Consider the following 22,860-nt stretch of genomic DNA (forward strand, 5'->3'; position numbering starts at 1 on the left):
AAAGAACCATTTGCTAGGACCTAGAATATATAATTCCTTAATCTCTTTTAAGGGGGAGAGAACTGTGACAACCCTAAGAAACAACTCACTGTGTTACCATGTTTCTCTATATTGGTTTAGAACTGAAATATTGTGTATGATTCTTAGGACATTATAAAATAAATGACCCAGTATATCGCTCTAAAAAGGTACCATTTCTGTCAGAGAACCCTTTTACTGGTGCTAAATTCTGAGGATAGACTTGAAGATGAGTAGGGAGAAATCCTTGCCACAATCAAAAACAAGCCCGACAGGCAAGAGGAGAGAAGGGGATGGAAGGCAGGGGATGAGAGGCAACTTAACACAGGCAAAGCAAGGTAGCTCACATTTCATTGCATTATTGGGGCATTTAAGATGGTTTTGGCACTCCTATGGGCCTTAACGATATAAATTGAGTATATAAACTCATTATCACTAACGGTATATTTGCGGTAAACAAAGCTAACAGACTAGCCGTGCCTTGGTTGAGGTACCATTGCCCTCAGTTAGGATGAACGTAAACAACCGGGAAAACGCTTTAAAACACTCGTGATATTACATGCCCCCCCTCCACAAATCCGCCTTAAATTAACCGAATATTCTGCCCGTCAAGGCCACGTATGGAGCCGGGGAGGCTGCGTGAGAATCCTCCCGGTTCTGGAGCCTCGGAGGCCGCGGGCTGGAGGGAGCTGAGTCCGGTCGCGGAGGCGCCAGAGGCGGGCGGGCCGCTGAAGGAGCACCGCGGGGAACGGAGCGCTGACTCTGGAGCAAACAGAACCGGGAACATGGACCCGGACGCGGCTGAAGAGGACGAGGAGGACGAGCAATATGAAGAAGAAGAGCTAGACCCTAGAATACAGGTAAATTAGGCTCTTATTTGGGTTTAAGTTTTGGATAGTGTGATGCTGGACAGGCGGCTTTTGTTTATCGGACCGTTAGCTTGAATAGCACCACAGTAACAAAGGGAAACACACTGCACTGTTCCCCAAATAGCGTCTTCAGGTTTCTCTCCTTGAAAAAACAAACAACCCACAATTTCATTTAAGTTACCGCCTACCCTGAAATGGATTAGTGGTTACAGACATTGAACACCTGCAGAATAATATAATAGAACACAATACACGTTTATGTTTGTTCCTGTTGGTGTCTAATAGATTTTAATATTTTTGTTTTGGTTTTCTGGATGATCCTGGTGTTTTACTCGGGGGTCTTTGACTGTTTCCCAACACATCAGCTGGTTTTCAAATGGGACATGAAGGGTTTCCTAAAGGAAAAGTGGCCACTAATGGTTAACAATAGTCAGTTCACATTTGGAAGCAAATTGCCATCGGGTATTAAGAATAAAAAAATATATATGTAATGGTTTTATGAACATTTTTCGTTTATTCTTTTAATATTACTCTATTATAAAATGCAGTCAACACAATCATTCCTACAGCTTTTGAGCTAGAACCACAAACTTTCGAACATAACCCAGTCAACACCCAAGTGTTGAGCCAATATGGGCAGCCCCACTGTGTACCAGCAGGTTTTGTCAGTTGGGTTGGGGCCCTCGTTGCTGTAGTATTCTTAGCTGAACCTATGTGTGCTTTTAGGTCCTTTACACCTTTATTTGCTACACATGGGAAAACATGGGAATTTCTTTTTTAATTCATCCGAGAACTTACATTTACGTTTCGGCATAGCTGCTCGAGATGAGGGTAGGTACATGAGCTTTGTCTGACGTAAACAAGGACTACTGACGTGCAGACTGACCAATTAAATGTTTACAGAGAAGGTTATCGACCAATAACGGTAGCTCTACAGTCAGACCGTCCAATCAGAAGAGTTTAGGCTACTTCACCACGCCCCCTTCTCACTCAAGTGAACCAATCGGAGTAAGGGAGGGGCTAGTTTGTGAACGAAACGCTTCTCGAAGTTCTATGTAAGCTCTAGAAAAACAAAATCCCGGACGTTTGTGAAATTCCGCCCGGACTTTTTTTTTAAGTCTAAAAAAGAGGACATGTCCGGGTAAAAGAGGACGTCTGGTCACCCTACGTAATCAAGAATAATGATGACTTAATGTATTTTACCTTGGCACATTTATGGTGCTTTTCCACTGCATGGTACTGTCATTGTCATTGTATGTTAAGCCGTTGTAGTGGAAAACACACCATGTACCAGGGGTCAAAAAGCAAGTAAAGCAGAGTAGGGTCAAGTAGATTGGAAAAGTACCATTAGCTTTTGACAGCTTTACACCAGTTAGGGGCTACTTTCAGTTTTCAAAAATTCAAGCCAGACGTTCTTGGTTCTAAAATCAGGTCTTGTCCTCTTTATTTATAGAAATTAATTGCAAATTAAATTGCAATTCATTCATTCATTCATTCATTCATTCATTCATTCATTCATTATCTGTAAGCGCTTATCCAGTTCAGGGTCGCGGTGGGACCAGAGCCTACCTGGAATCATTAGGCGCAAGGCGGGAATACACCCTGGAGGGGGCGCCAGTCCTTCACAGGGCAACAAATTGCAATTTAAATGTTGATAATAAAAAATTATGATGGGACCAATGTTTAACCCCACTCTGATCCTATCTGAACTATACACAACCCACTATGGGCCGATTTGGGCCCACAATTATCTGATATATGTAGCCCACATAGGCTCATGCCCATCTTAAAGCCAGCTATCGTGTGTAAACCACGTGGTGCCCACTGAGTTGTGTGGGCTGGGGATTGACAATTTTCATACAGCGTCTGTTCATAGATCAGCCAAAAAGTAAATGAATAGTGGAATGTCAAAAAAGCTCAGCTCAAACTGTCACAAATTATAATATTATGAAGCCTTATTACACAGACCCTCATTGACATATTATACACACATGTGTTAGCAGCAACCAGCAAGTGAGGAACCCTGACACCTTTAGGCACGCGTCACATTGGTATACAGAGCTTGTTTGTGTCAATCAGTAGAGGAGCTTGGCTCACATCCCAAAGTAGCACTACATAGTGCACATTACGGATAACAAAACTAATATTACTGCACCCAGACAGAAATTACTTGGTAATTCGACAGGGAAACATGAAGTTTATAGCTCAATAAAAAAATCTTTTAAACATGCAATGCACTACGTGAGTGCCCTACGGAGGATGTAGGGAGACATTTGGGATTCAGGCTTGGCTTTGCTGCTGTGATGAAACACCTCACACTTTCAGACAAGGAGAACTATTTTATTAATCTAAACAAAATCATAATAATTAATTTAGGCAGACAGTCACAATAAAATATTATCCTCCGAATATCTGTTCCACTCTTAGAGCGCAGCGACAGCGGGACCAGATTATTTACTCTGTAAATGGGAAAAAGTATATGTTGCACACATGAGTGGAATAAGACGATTACTGAAGCGTGTATATGATCTGTGTATGAATAACTCACTCAGATTTGATCAGAAGAGCAGAGAAACACATTACAGTTTGACATGCTAACTAGGGTTGGGTAAATCTGCGTGACATGGTATTGAAAATAGTGAACGGTATCTCAAAATGAGGGCGATATATATGACGTGTTGTGTGTCAAATTTCTCGTGTCTGACTAATTTCAGTACAAGGCCAAAGAGTTAATTAATATGCATTTAAAAGAGCCACAGGAAGGAGGCGCTGTAGGAGCTCACAGACTGGTGATGTCACACTCTGAAAATGGGTAGGGAAAACAGCACAAGCCCAGTAGCCCACCACAGTTTTGAATTTAGGGTTGAGTTTGGGTTAAAAGAGAGAGGATGGAAGCTGAAAACATAAAATACTCAGAGGACACAGTTTTAAATCTTGGTAATGAGCTAGTTTGCAGTATTTAAAAAATTGACATTTTTGATAATGGTGGGTTAACAGTGGATGGATGGTTTGTCCAGATTAATATAACATTAATTAAATTCCTAAATATTACAAACAACAGTCCTAATCATTAAGTGGGGATTTGTTTAGTGTCAAAATTTTCATGTTAGACTGCTTAGATACCAGAGTTTACATTGGTGAAGGAATGGTTATTATAAATACTACTCACATATGTTTATTCATTCATTGTCTATAACCACTTATCCAGAGTGGTTACAGACGAGTGAGTTCGGAGCCTAACTGAATCACTGGGCACAAGGCAGGGACACACACTGGAGGGGGCTGAACTGTGAACACTGAAGTTTATTATCCAAGAACAACATGAAATCAGGAGACAATAAAATGCTTGGTTAAGCTAATCCTACTCAGCCAGTTTCTTGAGCTAAAAAAACAGCCGAAAGCTAGCCTTATACTTCCTGCAGCTTCTCCTCTAGAGTTAGAGTCCCTTCATAAAAAGGACGGAAAAGTCCTTTTTTCTACTCAATTAAAAAACCCTGAATATACCACGTGAACATATTTTGTTCAATGGAATGTCTATGTATCGCTCTCATGTTGCTTGGCAACAATGCTTGCTGTTAATGGACTACAATGTGTGGCGGAAGAATACATTATTGCTACACGTCATGCCAAAACCAACCTTACTCGTGATAAAATCAAAGTAACGCACAGCCTCTCGTGGCTTATTGCTTTATTATTTAGCTTATTTTACAATATATTACGTGACAATATCACGATCATAAGTGAATGGGTAATTACCATGCAAACACTATCATTGCCCTCTGTTATGCGACAGTAACACGACAACTCTTCACTTAACATTATTTTGACTAATTTTCTAAAGGTTAATACTGAAAAGGAAATTTCTCTAACTTTTATTTGTGTTAATATTTTAGCAAATAATTAGTAACGTTTTATTTTCCGTAAATATAAATAAGACAGTGGTATTAACGGATGGAAGTATTAATGAGGAAGAGTTGTCGTCTTACTGTCGTATAACACGAGGCAATGATAGGGTTTGTATGGTAATTACTCATACACTTATGATCGTGATATTGTCGCATAAAATGTCGAAAATATGCGACTGTGTCACGAATTGCAGTCTCCTGTATATGTGACTATATCACGAGTAAGTGTGAGACCAGGTTGAATATGACAATATGAAAAAACTTGAATACCACCCATCCATAGTGCTAACAGATTTCCATTAGACCCTATGATGAAAATGCTAATGTGGCTAACAGAGTTGAACAGTCTTTCCCCTCCTTATTTACATTGTGGAATCCTTTACACCCTTGATGTTGAATCTGTGCATCTGAGTGTTATAGGACACTCTCCAGTGCAGGAAGAGCAGCTGAGTTCAGTCCCAAATATGGCACCCACGCAAAAATAAAATAAATAAATAAATAAATTAAAATATTCATGCGACTGCAACCCATGGATACCTTAGTAACCTTTGTTAACATTACAAGCATCGGTAACACCTCTAGCAACCACCTAGGATAACAGCCATCCACCTAGCAACACATCATCTGCCATGTAGGATAAAAAAGCAAGCTACTGATAACCTCCAAACAACCAAAATATTTACTTTATAAACCACTTGGAAACACTGTAGCTACAGACTTAGACTTGCCATCAGCAACCTCCTAGCTGCACTATAGCAACAGTATCACGGAATATTATCACGACAAGTACTAGCACCACATCAACCACTTAGCAGCACCCCAGCAACCATATTTTTATATTATACACCACAGATCAACACCCTGGCATACCATAAAACAATTAGTACCACATTTAAAACTACTGTGAAAACCAAACCAAAAATCTGTGTAACAGCTTAGCAACGAAAACAACAACTCACTGCCTTCAACTATTCAGTAATATTCAAGCTCACTTAAGTTAAAAAAAAAACAGCCTTTCATTTTTTTAACGTATCAAAATTAAAAACATTTAAACATTCTAATTTGCTGTATGTCACTCTCTTTTTTACTCATTATAGGAAGAGCTAGAACATCTGAACCAGGCCAGCGATGAGATCAACAGACTGGAGCTGCAGCTGGATGTGAGTGTTCTTGTTACTCTCCTGCTTTTGGAGTACAAAGGAAAAAAAGAGATTTATTATTTAACAGCCTTGAAACAATATTTTCAATAGTTTGCTTGTTCAGAGGTGTTTCAATGTTAGTTCACAAAGAATTAAAGAAATTTGTGGCACACAATGAAGTTGATGATGCCATTCGCACCACTATATTACCATTTATTGATTATTCCAGGGTTCAGTGTGTTCTGTACTCATTATTATATTATATAATTATAATTAACTTTAACTGTATTTATAAATAGAAGAAGAAATTTTACTTTATTTATCCCCTTGGGGAAAATGAGTCTGCATTTAACCCACCAGCAGTAGTGAACACACAAACACGCACTAGTGGCTGTGAACACACATACACACACCCAGAGCAGTGGGCAACCAACCAAAGTGCCCAGAAAGCAGTTCGAGTGTATGTGCCTTAATCAAGGGCACTTCTAACCATGGATATTGAGGGAGGAACTATTGTTCCTTTACTCCACCCTCTCCCATGTTCACACCAGGACCTTCCGGACCCAAGCCCACATTTCTAAAGGCCACAACATAGAAAAACAACAGTAACCATCGTATTTCAGGTTACATTTACCGAACCCAAAGCCCTGCCCCTGACTCTCAAAAACAGATTAAATTGTTTGTGCAAGGAGATGCTGAAAAGCCAGCAGGAGGAATATTCAAATGTTGGCTAATGTGGTGAAAAAATATGCGCAAAATTGTTTAACTACTTTGAGAGAAGCTACCCCTGTGCGCGAGAGCTGCTTGGATATCCTTTTATGTAAAGACGTTTTCCTCACCTGATTGAAATGAATTTGACATTTTACTCTAATTTTTCTTCAGCTTTTCCAAACATAATTGCCACAATTTGCCCAAAATCAAACAGTGTGGTCATCCGTGTTTTTAAAAAAAGGTTTGGTCAAGGATCCATTTGCTTGTTTTGTTTGTGGTCTTCACCACACCAAAGTTCAAAAGCATCAGTATTTTTCTCATCACACATTTTTATTATGTAGCTGTCATCTGTAAAGGGCCACAGAAAAGACAGCAACAAAAACCTCTGCCTGGACAGTTCTGATCTTTGTTTGTAAGAACACTTTTTTCCCCACATTTGAAGATCTCTTTTAAGCTCCTTCATCCTTGCTCTGACCATGCTGTGTTCTAGACATTACTCTTCTTGTCAGAAAGGAGCTAGACTTTAAAAACTCGTCATTTATAGAAACCTGGACTTTGATTGGCCGGGCTTACATCATATATTTTGGGCATCTTGCATTCAAATATGACATTCATTCATTCATCCATTATCTGTAACTCTTATCCAATTCAGGGTCGCGGTGGGTCCAGAGCCTACCTGGAATTATTGGGCGCAAGGCGAGAATACACCCTGGAGGGGGCGCCAGTCCTTCACAGGGCAACACACACACACTCACACATTCACTCACACACTCACACCTATGGACACTTTGGAGTCACCAATCCACCTACCAACATGTGTTTTTGGACTGTGGGAGGAAACCGGAGCACCCGGAGGAAACCCACGTGGACACGGGGAGAACACAACACACTCCTCACAGACAGTCACCCGGAGGAAACCCACGCAGACACGGGGAGAACACACCAACTCCTCACAGACAGTCACCCGGAGGAAACCCACGCAGACACGGGGAGAACACACCACACTCCTCAAAGACAGTCACCTGGAGCAGGAATCGAACCCACAACCTCCAGGTCCCTGGAGCTGTGTGACTGCGACACTAACCTGCTGCACCACCGTGCCGCCCTGATATTATATGACATGTCTTTTTTTTTTTTTTTTTAAACACTTCCTGTACAGTGTATTGAAAACCAAAGAAATATGCATTAGAATTTATTGCATTTATTGACTGTTAATGTTAACTCTTGGTTTTAGGAGGCAAGATCCAGCTACAGGAGGATCCTCACTGACTCTGCACGTAAACTCAACGCTCAGGGCTCGCAGCTGGGTGCCTGCATAGAAAAAGCCAGGCCATACTACGAAGCGCGGAGACTGGCTAAAGAGGTGTGTGAATGAGGGAATACGGGGAGAGGGTGTCCTTCCCAAAAGACTTTAGATTGTGTCCTTTATGCTCAAATAAGCATTCAGCTAGTGTATGTTGTCATGCCCCTCGTGAATGATAATAATCACCTCCGCTGGGGGGGGAGTATGCTGAAAATTATTCAGAAAATATCCCTCGGCTTAATGACCATTATGGGGCAATGCAGCGTGTGTGACCCTTAATATGATTAACCCCTGGAAACACAAGATATGATTTGCAGATCAATTTTCATTAGCGTTGTTAGGAGCCAATTTCAGATATGTAATTGGACTGGTGGAAAACTCTAAGCAGAGGCCATACAGTGTAATTGAAAACAATTGAAACTGAATTGGATTGTAAGTTTGACCTGGTCAGCCCTTCGCTTCAAGAACTATAAACACACTTGGTGAGAGGAGGAGTGGACTGTACTCAGAGTGTAGACCATGATTACTGAGACCTAACGAACTTCCATTAGTCTGTAGTGTTTGTCTTTCAAACTATTTCTCCATCGAAGAGGTGTCAAGAGAGCAGTTGTGGACTTTTGTCCAGTGACACCCCTCATAAAGGATTGCTTTGTCATAAAACTAATTTTCCACTTAACGCAGAAGCTGTCGGTAGGTCAAGACTTGTTTGCTTCTTTTGTTGTTAGTGTTCAACATTATTTATTTATTTGTTTTAAAGTGAAGTTAAGAAGCTAATGTTACAAACAAACACTAGATGTCAATAGTCACCCAGGTTTTTTTTCTATAAATAAAGCCCCTAACTTCTCTCAATCTGCTCCGTCCACATTCAGGTCTTCAGTGATACAGCAGAGACTTGGAGACATGGTTTAGGTCACAGTGTGAGTTCTTGTGAATAAGAAAAGTGAAGGGAAAACCATTAGTTTGTAGCTAATTGCTGAAGGCAATGTTTCTGCTCCAGGGCTAAACTAAACAAGCAGAATTTTGACACCAAATAAGTTTTGGCTGATCAGCTGCATCTGGTGCAAGTAGAAATCCATGTTAATTAGATTTTTATATCATTTTTTTAAAACTGAGGTTAAATGACTAAGTCTCATGTTTTGTTAAATTCTAAATTATAATATTCATTCATTCATTATCTGTAACCCTTATCCAGTTCAGGGTCGCGGTGGGTCCAGAGCCTACCTGGAATCATTGGGCGCAAGATGGGAATACACCCTGGAGGGGGCGCCAGTCCTTCACATGGCAACACACACACACACACACACACACATACACATTCACTCACACCTACAGACACTTTAGAGTCATCAATCCACCTACCAACGTGTGTTTTTGGACTGTGGGAGGAAACCGGAGCACCTGTCCTGTGGTGTGTTCTCCCTGTGTCTGCATGGGTTTCCTTCGGGTGACTGTCTTTGAGGAGTGTGGTGTGTTCTCCCTGTGTCTGCGTGGGTTTCCTTCGGGTGACTGTCTGTGAGGAGTGTGGTGTGTTCTCCCTGTGTCTGTGTGGGTTTCCTCCGGGTGACTGTCTTTGAGGAGTGTGGTGTGTTCTCTCTGTGTCTGCGTGGGTTTCCTCCGGGTGACTGTCAGTGAGGAGTGTGGTGTGTTCTCTCTGTGTCTGCGTGGGTTTCCTCCAGGTGACTGTCTTTGAGGAGTGTGGTGTGTTCTGCCTGTGTCTGCGTGGGTTTCTTCCGGGTGATTGTCTTTGAGGAGTGTGGTGTGTTCTACCCGTGTCCACGTGGGTTTCCTCCGGGTGCTCCGGCTTCCTCCCACAGTCCCCCACAGGATTGGTGACTCAAAAGTGTCCATAGGTGTGAGTGTGTGAGTGAATGTATGAGTGTGTGTTGCCCTGTGAAGGACTGGCGCCCCCTCCAGGGTGTGTTCCCGCCTTGCGCCCAATGATTCCAGGTAGGCCCTGGACTGGATAAGGGTTACAGATAATGAACGAATGAATGAATAATAATAGTAATTCTTAATAAAACCAGGCAAGTACTTGTCAAAAAACCTATTCTTATTTACCTATTCTCGAGTGGCCTGGCTCAAAGCACAAACTCCAAAACACGTACAGTTAAAATAAGATGGAGAAAGAAAAAAATATATTACCACAGAGTTTAAACCAAATTCTGCAGAAGCAGCTTGTTTTCTTGAACACTGAGAGGATTGGTATTCAGTCCACAAAATGGTTTAGGGCTTACTCCCTCCTCCTGAGGCAGCTGAGGCATATCTTCACAAAAATTATCCCTGCAGTCTAACAAGGGCTTCCATCAATCTCTCTGTTGTGACCTTAAACTTGGAGCAACCTTGTGCATCTGTGGAGGCCCTTTTTTTGGGCACTGTCCCTGGCACTTGTGTATTTTTCCACCCCATGAGTCCACATCTGTCTTCATCAACTAGGGTTCTGTCCAGAACACAGTTAGACATCATCCTTGGTGGTGGTGACATGCTCCCCACAAGTTAACTCTCTGAAATATGGGCTGCTATTTTAAGTTCCCTGCGTTTATTGATTGTTTGGGCTTTTCTTTATTCGAGCGCAGCAGCTCCCCGTTGACGACTCAGCCCTTTTTGTTCACTAAATGGCTTTTAGTTATGTCATGTAATTGCGTGTCTGCTCTTTGATTGGCTAATACCTTGGCCTGGTATTGTTACGTGACTTCTTATGGCCCTGCATGGGATTCAAAAGTTTCACCCTGTCATGTGTAGCCAGAATTATTATTTTCCCCTTTATTCAGTCATGCTTTTATTCTCTGAGCCCTTCATGCATTCACATTGTCCTGGTCTGCTTTATTTCTCTCTGAAAGGTCAGGCTCTAAGACTCTCCTGACAGATGTGCCCATGTTTAAGAGCAGAGTGATTGATGGCTGTATCTGAGTTGAGGTGTGATTGATTGTCTCACCTCCAGGCCCAGCAGGAAACCCAAAAAGCTGCCCTGCGCTACGAGAGAGCCGTTTCAATGCACACGGCCGCCAGGGAGATGGTGTACGTGGCTGAGCAGGGTCTTCTGGCCGACAGGAACACGCTGGACCCCACCTGGCAGGAGATGCTCAATCATGCAACGGCGAAGGTACACTACCCACAACAAGTGATGGACATTTAAAGTGGTTAATAAATGAAACAATCACATGTTCAGTGAAACAAGACCACACCTTCACTTTTTAGTGGGCTGCCTAATTCTAAACATGGCTGTTTATGCAGGGGGAGAATGCTGCTGCGGTGTTTGATCCTTGTAGTATTTTGACCAAAGCAAATCACAGATGTTTCATTAAGACCAGTAGAATGTGTCTTATTATTATTATTATTATTATATTTTTGCCATTTAAAAAGTCTCCAGATGTACACAGCTAAAAAAAACAATGCTATATTGTCGTTATTAATTTTAGTAAGATATCATAAAAGATGAGGTAAATATATGAAATGTAGAAATTCGAACAAGTACAGAGACTATTTACACATAGTAACAATAACAATAGGATGAGTAGAGTGAAGCTAAGTGAGTATATCTTAAAGGGCCGGTGTGAAGGAGCAGTGTTTAACATGAGGCTGTGATTGCACAAAAAGATTGATGAAACACATCATTAGATTTTTTTACTTACTGTATTCCACAGTTATGTTTTATTTTATATATATTTATATATTTATATTAAACTTTTGTATATCTTTTTCATTATTTATCGTAGTGTCTTTGGGTGTATTGAAAAGCACTTTTTAAATAAAATGTTGTTATTATTATTATTATATGAAGCAGTTTAGCTTTGTGAATATGTTACTACATGTGGATTTTCTCACTGTAAAAGGTATCATCATAGTTTGTTTTAAACTGTCCTACGAGCTGTAGTTTAACGTCACAAATGTAGTTTTAAATGACCTGCATACGCACACACTGAAACGGCATCAGCTGGAATAACTGATCGCCATGACGTATTAGCAGAGGCTAATTAGACAGTACACACATGCTGTTCTTTCAGTGAGAGTGCAGGTCGTATACACAGTCGGTTAAAGGTAAAGGCTCTTATCTCATTAACGCTTTTGCTTGGATCCTAATGACCTCCCTGCTGCTTAAACACTTGCTCTCTAGGGCCAATCAATGATGGTGATTAATGCGTACTTTCACTTAATGATCAAGGTTACATGTCTTCATCTGGATTCTGTTGGGGTCTGGATTGGGGTTGTTCTGTCTTAATGTGCTGCCTTTGAGGAGTAACACTTTTTATCTTAAAGTACGGAACGTATAGTCACTAAAGGGAAAAACAAGTAACATGGAGGATATGAAAAACGCACCTTTCAATATAAGTGAATGCAGCAATTATATTTTAAAGGGGATATATAATAGACCTATTCCACAAATAAACACAGTTGTAGGGTGTTAATTAAACATATGTGGTCAAAATCCCACAGGCAGCACAGCACAGCAGCATTTTCCACGCAGACACAGAGAGAACACACCACACTCCTCACAGTCACCCGGAGGAAACCCACGCAGACACAGAGAGAACACACCACACTCCTCACAGTCACCCGGAGGAAACCCACGCAGACACAGGGAGAACACACCACACTCCTCACAGACAGTCACCAGGAGGAAACCCATGCAGACACAGAGAGAACACACCAAACTCCTCACAGACAGTCACCCGGAGGAAACCCACACAGACACAGGGGGAACACGCCAAGCTCCTCAAAGACAGTCACCCAGAGGAAACTCACACAGACACGGGGAGAACACACCACACTCCTCACAGACAGTCACCCGGAGGAAACCCACACAGACACAGGGAGAACACGCCACGCTCCTCACAAACCCACACAGGCACAGGGAGAACACACCACACTCCTCACAGTCACGGTCCTGGAGGTCCCTGGAGGTGTGTGACTGCGACACTGACTGCTGTGCCACCATGCCGCCCTACCTGAAACATCACCTTGTTATATCTTAGCAAAAATGCATGAACATATATACATATATATGTGTTGGACTGACTGCCCATTGTTGGATATAAACTTCACAATAAGATGAAGGGCTTCTAGGCTGAGAGATGCCGTATGCTGATTGGCTGATATGTTTCTCTGTCAGGTGAATGAAGCAGAGGAGGAGCGTCTGAGGAGCGAGAGAGAGCACCAGCGAGTAACTCAGCTTTGCCAAGAGGCTGAGGCTCGGGTCCAGACCCTGCAGAAAGCCCTCAAAAGGGTCATCCTGAAGTCCAAACCCTACTTTGAGCTCAAGGCCCAGTTCAACCACATCCTAGAGGTAAAAATCTCACCCACATAACTCCTGCTACTCCCGGGGGATGCATCGATTTATAGCTACTGCAAGAGTTCTTAATATAAACATATGTGAACTATGTCGTCTGAGATTAGAGAGTTTTCAAACTCTGAAACCTTGGTGGTTTGATATGAAAGTGTTTTATTATTAGGTTTACATTGAAGTAGACTGATGCATGAAGACTGGTGGTCCCTAAGGAAAAAGCTTTGATAATGTATTATAAAGAGGGTATTACGCTGTGGGTAAGATGCGTAAGAAGTGTGTATATAGGTATTTCAAGATTGAAGATTTAATAGGGGTGTCCAAATCTCGATTAGCTGCTCCACGCTCCAGCTACCGCCACTTGCCTTGGACTAGCTGCCCAACATACACTGAAGTTTTCATGGACTCCTAACTATGACTATTACTACTACTACTACTACTACTATTATTATTGTCACCATTATCATTGCTTTCCTTATCTATTATTAATACTATGATTATATCAGTACACATGAGCATAACAGCAGACCTATGTGATGGTATAGGGAGCTTTTTGTCAATAAATTTCCCCCGTGTGAGCCTTGGTTCCTCCCAAGGTTTCTTCCTCAGCTCTGAGGGAGTTTTTCCTTGCCACTGTCGCCCCTGGCCTCGCTCACCTTGGTGATTTATGTTTCAAAACTTTGACTTTACTGGAATTCTGTGATAAATTTGATTTAATTCAGTGTTTTTCCCGATTGATGGACTTTAATGCTGAGAATAGTCCAACATTAAAGTCAGGCACACTGCTTTATATCTCTCTGGACCACACTTGGCACTGAGTGCACTCTTAAAAATGATGGTTCTACAAGGGTTCTTTATTAAAGGAGATGGTTCTATATAGAACCCTGAACATGTGAAGGGCCTCGTGGATGATTAAAGGGTAAGTTTTTCATTGTGAAGTGGTGTGATGGAGGATGTGCTACAGGATCGCAGGTGGTTCTATACAGCATCCTTTAGAAAAGTGTTCTAAATGGCACCAGGTCTTTTCTGACTTGCAGGGAACTATCTAGTTGTAGTTGTATATGACTGAACACATTTTTGCATTGCTCTATTTAAAATCACAATGTAAAGAACAAATGTATGCAGTGCTAATTTCTTGTTTACCTGTTATACATTTCCAGGAGCACAAGTCCAAGGTGGTGCAGCTGGAGGAGCGTGTTGCGAAGGTGAAGACCCGTTACTCAGTGGCCCTGAGGAACCTGGAACAGATCAGTGAGCAGATCCATGCTCAGAGGGGCCGCATCCGTGCGGCCAGGAAGCGCAACAGAGCCAGAGGAGGGCGGAGCTCCCCTGTGGGGGCGGAGTCAGAGGTGGTGATACAGGCTGGGGCTTACGGAGGATTGGGGGCAAGTCTGATGGATAACGACTGGGCGGATCAGGAGAAAACGAGGCAGTGGGTGGAGAAGCACAGGGAGCAGGGCTGGGGTCAGAGGGAAAGGGCAGAGAGGGCAGGGTCCGACTCTATGTCGGTCATCAGCCTGCAGACCATCGCCTCAGACCTGGAGAAATGCGACTCGGTGGAGCACCTGGGAGACCTGAGCGATGTTGGGAGTATAATCGGAGAGGAGAAAGAGCCAGAGGGTGAGATAGGTGTCAGGGCGGAGGAGAAAAAGGTGGTGAGGGAGGGGCCGAATGCACCCAGGCAAGAAAAGGAGGCCGAAAAGGCAGAGTCCGGGACAGAGAAGCAACAGAAGGACAGGGAGGGTTTTGTTAAACAACACCACAGGAGTGTTAGCTTGTGAGAATAGCCAACAACACACCTTAAAACAGGGGTGTCAGGCTCATTTCCTGGAGGGTCCTGCAGAGATGTGCGTTTTCTCTCTTTCTCTAATGCACAGAAGTCTTGAAGAACACATGAAGGTCTTTGGCTTTGATTAAATAAACTTCAGGCTTATTTATTACTTAACTCCTAACTTAAGAATTATTCTATATTAAATTATGCCCATGATTCAGTTAAAGGCCTTTTCACAACGATTACAATTTTTCGCACGTAAAGAACAGATGCGTTTTTAACGTCCGACACGACGTGTTTCGTCTCAACGCTCTGAAATCAGGGGAAGATGCTGGAAGAGGAAGAATAAATGTATTTATTAATTAGCAACAATGATGAATTTATAATTTTACTTTAAACGCTGCACTAAACTAAACATCAGAGTTCAGCAGTGTTTCCAAAAGGTCACTGGGGGAGTTTGAGGCTCTGATTCTGCATGTTGCTCCTCTCATTAAAAGGGATTATATTTTCTTTAACCTCCTCATTTTAATTCTCAGCCTGTTGGTTATGTTTTAAGCTTTTGTGTTCTGCCACAAACAAGACGAGCTCTTCAGCTGCCATCTTCATGCTCATTTGTTTGGTCTGTGCCCATGACAATGGCACTCTGACTGGTCGGCCTGATTTTAATGCATTTATCAAACACAGAGATTAGAACAGTTTCTAATTCAAAATCTGACGCAGCGTCGCAGTCCGTCAGTTTTGGACTCATTGTGAAAGACACCATTAAAATACATGTGTTTGTTCTCAAAAAAATTGACGTTGTAAAAATCAGACTCTGTGTGAAAAGGCCTTAATACCACAAAACAATCTGTAAGATTTGTTATTAAAGTAATAGTTTATGGAAAAAAAAACAAGTGGACTCAGTTGTCCACTTAAACTCAGATGTAATCCGTAAAGTTGTTTTCTTTATTTGAGCATTGGAGCTGTGAGGCTAGTATTTCTAACCTATACTTAAAGCCAATAGTCGGTTATATATTTTCCTTAATAAATCATAAAGCTCTCTCAGCCTTCTCAAACACATTAACCTTCATTAATGTTGAGTTTATGTGGTTTAGGAATCAGTGTAATTTAATGTGAGCCAAAAACAACGAGCAAAACATCACAGTGTAGCTGAGTGCTGCGGGCAGCCATTTTAGACAGCAGTCTTGTTGATATTTATAGTTTGCAGTAGGTTACACAGTGTCCTGAACCATGTTAACAAGACATTTTAATGAAGGCATGAATGCAATTGTGAGAAGTGGTGAGGAACACACTTGAGAGAAGTGGCTAGCACCATTAGCCCCATAGCTCCAGTGCTAAACAAAGACACAAACAGCTAGCACCATTAGCCCATAACTCCAGTGCTAAACAAAGACACAAACAGCTAGCACCATTAGCCCCATAGCTCCAGTGCTAAACAAAGACACAAGCTGGTAGCACCATTAGCCCCATAGCTCCAGTGCTAAACAAAGACACAAACAGCTAGCACCATTAGCCCATAACTCCAGTGCTAAACAAAGACACAAACAGCTAGCACCATTAGCCCCATAGCTCCAGTGCTAAACAAAGACACAAGCTGGTAGCACCATTAGCCCCATAGCTCCAGTGCTAAACAAAGACACAAACAGCTAGCACAATTAGCCCCATAGCTCCAGTGCTAAACAAAGACACAAACAGCTAGCACCATTAGCCCCATAGCTCCAGTGCTAAACAAAGACACAAACATAGAATCAATTGGGAAAAAACCTTGTATTTCCAATTTTGTAGATATATATATGTAATGGCAGGTTTATATATATATATAAAATTGTAAAGTCACACATGCCCTTTAAATTAAGGTCAGATGTTATGATAAATGGACCAGTAAAAAAGGCCCAAATTTCTGGAGATTAGAAGTGTATCTGAGGTGTAAATTCAATTTTCACTCTTCCTTCAGTACAGTGAAGAAGTGAAGTATGGGCCACATAACAAATACCTATTGTATAAGAAGTATAAGGCAAAACTCTGCAGTGTGGTCCTCCTGGAGTCTGACACCCCTGCCTTTAAACCGGAGAACTTGCCTGGAGGTTCAGGGCCTTGCCTGCAGCCTTTCCCTGTAAAACGGACAAAGTGCCATATTGCGATCAACTTTCGGTTAAATTGCTTCATTTTGTGATTGCAGTATGCACTGCGATGTATTGCAACAAACACATCAGTGAACCCTTACTGGGGTGTAGTCCTTTTTAAAACAGGCTTATTTATATTGGTTGGATCACTTTAATGCCTTGAGTCATCAGAACACCCACAGAAGCTTTGTGTTTGGTCAGAGAGCTCATCCTCATTATTGCAGCCTTGTGCGAGGTCAGTATTGAAAAGGCCAGTATTTTAATAAGCATTAACTATAGCCAGATATAGCACAGGGTTTCAGGTCCTGACTCTGTTTTTCTCCTGCAGACACAGACAGAGCAGAGCTGTAATAAAAGGGAGAGAGGGAGAGGGAACATGAAACACTGCTCAGACTCTGGATCACAACCTCCAGGGCCTCGCTGCTGTCACCCAGAGATACAGCTTCTCTTTTACTCTACAGCACAGGGAAGAAAGAGATGAATCATCATAATAATTACACAATAACAATAACTTTCTTGTAATGATGTGGATTTTATTATTATTGTTGTTGTTATTATTATTATTATAACTGAGTGTAGTCAGCTAGAACAGCTAGTTATCAGCTAGCTAACTATTAATAATAATAATAATAATAATAATACTTGTTAAATGATATTGGTAGTATTCATTTCGACTGTTGTTTCCATTAACATTGTTTTTTCTCTTCTCTCTGAAGATAGAAGTTTTCCTGAAAACCAAAAAGGGAAAGGGCTATAATAATAATAATAAAAATAATAATAATAATAGTGCTGCAGTTGGGAGAAGACTTGAGTTGTGGAGGAGAGAGCAGTTGTGATGTAGCTGTTTGTGATCTGCTGCAGACTTGTCACTAACTGCAGTGGATAAGAGTCTGGATCCGACTCTTTTACATATTAATGAATAACAATGAGGTGAGACCCTTGGGGAAAGTGGGGCTAAGTCATGGTGTCCGCTGGGAGTTGTAGTTCTCAGGCTCTGATCTTTTCACACAATTTAACTCTCAGATCAGTCACACACACAGAGAGAGAGAGAGAGAGAGAGAGAGAGAGAAAGAAAAGGAGGTGCAACTGAAGTCGAACCGAAAAAGCCTGAAAATAGATCCTGCTGCACATGGTGGATCTGATTATAAAAATAGTATCAGCTGCATTGACCATTTCCTCTGAGCTCAACCTCAAAGGCCTGTATATGAGAAAGAGAGAGGGTTGGAGCGAGAGAAATAAAATGATAGGGAGATTAAATTAACAAAATGAGAGGGAGAGATGATGAAAGAATGAGGGAATGAGGTAGAGAAGGACAGATCAGAAGGGGATAGGTTGAAAGGGAAACTATAAAAGGGGTGAGACTAGAAAAAGGAAGACAAAATGAAGATGGAGTAAGGAAGAAAATATAGAGGGAGATGGAGGAAAAGAGAAAAGCAAAGGGAGAGGAGGTAAAAACAGGAGAGAAAAATAAGGGGAAACAATTGGAGAAAGCTATGAATAGAGTTCAGTAGTTTATCATCTCCATCGATGCTGCTTTAATGAGCTGGAGTTTCGTGAAAACACTAATCACCACCACCTTCTCACTGGAGTCACCTTCCTTGTTTACTGTGTTGAAGTTTGAATATTTCAGCACTTCTGCACAACTGGAATGAGCTGCTGTTCTGACTGAAATTTACAACTTTGTGTTCTGCCTTTTCTGCCTATTTTTTGCTCACGTTTGGAAACTTGATTTGTGAACGTTTTGGAGGAGAGCAGGTTGTGGAGTGCCTTTAGTTTCGTCTGTGCGATGGTTTACCAGATGCTGCTGACTTGAGTGAAGTCTGCGCTCTCCAGGTTCAGGCATTGTTTTTAATGATTTTTATGACATTTATCAACAGCTCCAGAACAAATGAGATGTCATGTTTACCGGGTGCATCCTTACATTTTCTGTGTAAAGTTAGTGCTGGATTTTTGTTTTCTTTATTTATGAATTAAAAATGTTTACAAGCACCGTTTGGAACGTAATCGTAGGATGATTGGTGGTACGAAATGGATGTGCATGGACTCGTTTTGACATGTGTTTATGAAGGAACTAGGGCTGATTGATTTAGGAAATGTAATCTAAGTTAGATTAGTTCGACCAGTATTGCAACTGTGACTTGATTTTCTTCTTCCTTTTTTCTATAAGGTTAAGGCCTCTTTTAATGATTGTGATATCACAGCACATAGGTGATAGGTCAAAGAAGTTTGCTGTTGATTTGTCCTGCTCAACCTAAAACTTATTTAGACAACACTATGGATGACGTAGGCTGTAATAAGACTAGAATAGAAACAACTACTCTTGCAGTTTGAGAACTGCACTCTTGCAAGTTTTCACTGCAATATAAAATTGATTAATCTTTCAGTCCTAGATGGAACCGACTGGGCTGGAAATGGTTGCGGTTTGAGCGGACTGAGCTGTGGTCAGTAATGTATGCCTGCGTTCTTCTGACCTTTTCTTCTTTATACTGAACCTTGCTGTAAATTCCCTTGTCCTTTAGTTTGGCTGACTTCACCACACCTTGCTGACGTGTAATCTACCCTCTGTTTAGAGAAAATGGGCTGATCAGCCGAAACCCTGCTGTTCCACACCATCTCTCTGTATATATGAAATCTGTGGAAGGTCAAATCGATGTATGATATAGATACATAATACTTACTATTAATGTAGTAATTATGTAAATGTTAAATTATTGAACAGGATATTAAAACTAGAATTTAACATCAACCAATTGGTTTGTCATTTTTGCATTTTTTGAGGCAGCGTACTGTGATGGTTTATGGTAATACAAGCTTATACCCCTAGTAGTTAAAACTGTCATCCGCCCCTCTGATATTGTTTTGTGTGGACTACCATCTTGAAGCCTTGTTTAAGTCCGTATTTTATCATTTTTTTTAATATTATGAAGTCAAGTGATGTTAAAAACCAAAGCCTTTAGCAAAAGTTTGTAAGACTACATCTAGGTTATTTTAGTGGTGGTTTCCTAAAGTACTTGCTAGAACTGTCTGCAAGAGTGTAATGAGTGGACGTTAACAACAGCACGTTACAACATAGCACGTTATTCACCATTTGGACCAACGTATTGTGTTTTTACGGACCTTGATTTGTGCGCTGGGGCACAGTCATGCTAGAAAAAAAGGACCTTTCCCAAACTGTTCCCACAAAGTTGGAAAGATACAGTTGTCCAAAATGTCTTGGTATGCATTTAGATTCCCTTCACTGGAACTTAAGGGCCTAGACCAACCCCCTGAAAATCAACCCAGTAGTATTTCTCCTCCTCCATCAAATTTTACAGTTGTCACAATGCAGTCTGGCAGGTGTCGTTTCCCTGGCATTCACTAAACCCTTCTATCAGACCACCAGAAAGAGGCGTGTGATTCATTCACATTGCTCTAGAGTCCAGTGGCTGCAGGCTTTACACCACTCCATCTGAAGCTTCGCATTTGCTGGGTGATGAAACCCATCCCAATCAGCAAAGCATTACAACTTTACGTTTCAGAATTTGGCAACCCTGCTCTAACTGTATGTTGTCTGCCACTTTGTGGCTGAGTTGCTGTGGTTCCAAGACCTTTCCACCTCAATAATACCACTCACAGTTTATCGTGGAATATCTAGGAACTGACTTATTGCAATGGTCTCATCCTATTTCGGTAACATGTTAAATTCAGTGTGCTCTTTAGACTTAACATCCTTTCAGAAATATTTGTAAAGGCAGAATACATGGCTAGGTGTTTGATTATATACACCTGTGGCAAAGAAACCGAATGAAACACCATTGCGTCCCAGTATTTTGTCCATATGGCATAGCAGCTAATGCACAAAATAGACTCATAATTAGGTTGGCAGATGGTTAGACAAGTTGGTATCTTTAGAAAGGTGGGCAGATAAGTAGAGGGAGGCAAACAGACCAGTAGACCGACAGGTAGATTATTAGTTGAGTTATCCAAAGTACTTGTTGTTTCTTTGAGTATCTTGATCTCATAAGCCGTTCTTTCACAACAAAACACCCAACCAGAGTTCTACTGTTTCATTGTGCTTTAATATTGAGGCTTTTCCGGCTTCCGGAGATTGATCAGATAAACCACCCAAGAGGAGCAAACCCACACTTAATGAAAAGAGAGAAAGGAGATTATCCTCTATGTCCCAACTTCAATTATTCAGCAGTATAAATATGGAGAGGTGAGAGCTCTCCGAACCTGAAGCCAGTCTGATGAAGACCTGATAAAGACCAGGAGATTGAGAACAGAGAAGAGAAAATGTCTGATTTTTGTTAGTGGAGAGGGAACAGAAACTGGAGAACTGGAGGATGATGAAGATGATGACACTGAGATACAAAGGTCTTGCTGAGCCCTGTACCTCATCCAGTCTTTCAGGAGCAGATTATTTCTGTTCTTCTCTTTCAGATGTTCTTAAGACCAAGCCTTTCTCTTTTTTAACATTATGTTTAATATTACATACCATTCCCCATTCTCCATAATCTTTAATTATTCCCCAATTTAATCTGGTATGTCCCCACTGAGACCATAGCAAATATAGTACATGTTTCAACAGAGACATTTGAAACCACCCACTTCTTGCTTTTTTTCAAACTGCCACTAGAAGAACCACAGAAAAAAACTGAAGACCTGGGTGGCACGGTGGTGCAGCAGGTAGGTGTCGCAGTTCCAGGGACCTGGAGGTTGTGGGTTCGATTCCCGCTCCGGGTGACTGTCTGTGAGGAGCGTGGTGTGTTCTCCCTGTGTCTGCGTGGGTTTCCTCCGGGTGCTCCGGTTTCCTCCCACAGTCCAAAAACACAGGTTGGTAGGTGGATTGGCGACTCAAAAGTGTCCTTAGGTGTGAGTGTGTGTTGCCCTGTGAAGGACTGGTGCCCCCTCCAGGGTGTATTTCTGCCTTGCGCCCAATGATTCCAGGTAGGCTCTGGACCCACTGCGACCCTGAACTGGATAAGCGGATAAGATGATGGATGGATGGATGTTCTGAGTGATTGGGGATGAGGGAAGGTTGTCCTACTACACCAGATAGAACTTGGACAATTATGTTCCCTTGTGCCATTTTTCTACTGCATGGTACCTACACTACATGGTTTTATAATAATAATTATTTGTTTGTTTATTTATTTATTTTTGCATTTCCATTAACAAATTTTGGTACCTGGTACTGGAACTGAGACCTTTTTTAGTCACTGCTCACTTGTGGTTCCAAGTAATTCGAGTAGGGACTAAAACATTACGCATAAACATCACAGAGCACTGATTGGCCATTTGTCAGTCACAACAAAATGCAGACATCCAGCACAAACTGCGCACTTGTAAAACCTCCCAGCTACAGATGACATCATTGGTCACGTCTCTTTTTATCCAACTCACAATGGCAGCACATACAATTACATCGTAGTCCTTTGAGGAGGTTTAAACATTTCTTAAAATGCTGACTGATGAAAGACTTCAGCGAGAGCTGGACAGTGCATCGGGGAATGAAAAAACATATCTGTCTGAACTCACTAACATCTAAGCTCTATTAGTCCCAAAAAACAAAATCTCCATTTGACTGCACAATGAGTAAACAATGTTTAGCATTACCACTTACATTGTTGTGGATTCCAAGCCCATGGATCACATTAGTGATGTTGGTTGAGACATCACAGGCTACATATTGAGGAGAGCCATGGTAGTGGTAAACGAACCAGGCGCCAAAATGAGATGAGCCGAGTAGAGTCAAGTGTAG

The 22,860-nt window shown here is 41.6% G+C and overlaps 1 protein-coding gene across 3 annotated transcripts; it reads left to right on the forward strand.

Moving 5' to 3' along the window:
• Window positions 1-132: 132 nt before the first annotated feature.
• Window positions 133-19,852, forward strand: sh3bp5lb (SH3-binding domain protein 5-like, b). 3 transcript variants are annotated; one of them, XR_010803674.1, is made up of 8 exons: window positions 133-356; window positions 632-878; window positions 5,890-5,952; window positions 7,877-8,005; window positions 10,884-11,045; window positions 13,053-13,226; window positions 14,384-17,352; window positions 17,446-19,852. XR_010803674.1 is itself a non-coding variant. In XM_066674810.1 (7 exons), the coding sequence occupies exons 2-7, from the start codon at window positions 639-641 to the stop codon at window positions 15,002-15,004; spliced, it is 1,389 nt and encodes a 462-aa protein (XP_066530907.1). In that variant the 5' UTR covers window positions 133-356; window positions 632-638; the 3' UTR covers window positions 15,005-19,852. The 3 variants fall into 3 exon arrangements, 2 of the variants coding, with proteins under 2 accessions (XP_066530907.1, XP_066530908.1); XM_066674810.1 differs by having other exon boundaries at window positions 14,384-19,852; XM_066674811.1 differs by lacking the exon at window positions 133-356 and having other exon boundaries at window positions 366-878; window positions 14,384-19,852.
• The last annotated feature ends 3,008 nt before the right edge of the window (window positions 19,853-22,860 follow it).

Source organism: Hoplias malabaricus, chromosome 6, assembly GCF_029633855.1.
Source record: "Hoplias malabaricus isolate fHopMal1 chromosome 6, fHopMal1.hap1, whole genome shotgun sequence".
In the NCBI taxonomy this organism is placed as follows: domain Eukaryota; kingdom Metazoa; phylum Chordata; class Actinopteri; order Characiformes; family Erythrinidae; genus Hoplias; species Hoplias malabaricus.

Coding starts and splice junctions, on each gene's coding strand:
- sh3bp5lb (XM_066674810.1), top strand. CDS start 639: ATGGAGCCGGGGAGGCTGCGTGAGAATCCTCCCGGTTCTGGAGCCTCG. Junction 5,953..7,876: donor GACTGGAGCTGCAGCTGGAT/GTGAGTGTTCTT, acceptor TCTTGGTTTTAG/GAGGCAAGATCCAGCTACAG. Junction 13,227..14,383: donor AGTTCAACCACATCCTAGAG/GTAAAAATCTCA, acceptor ATACATTTCCAG/GAGCACAAGTCCAAGGTGGT.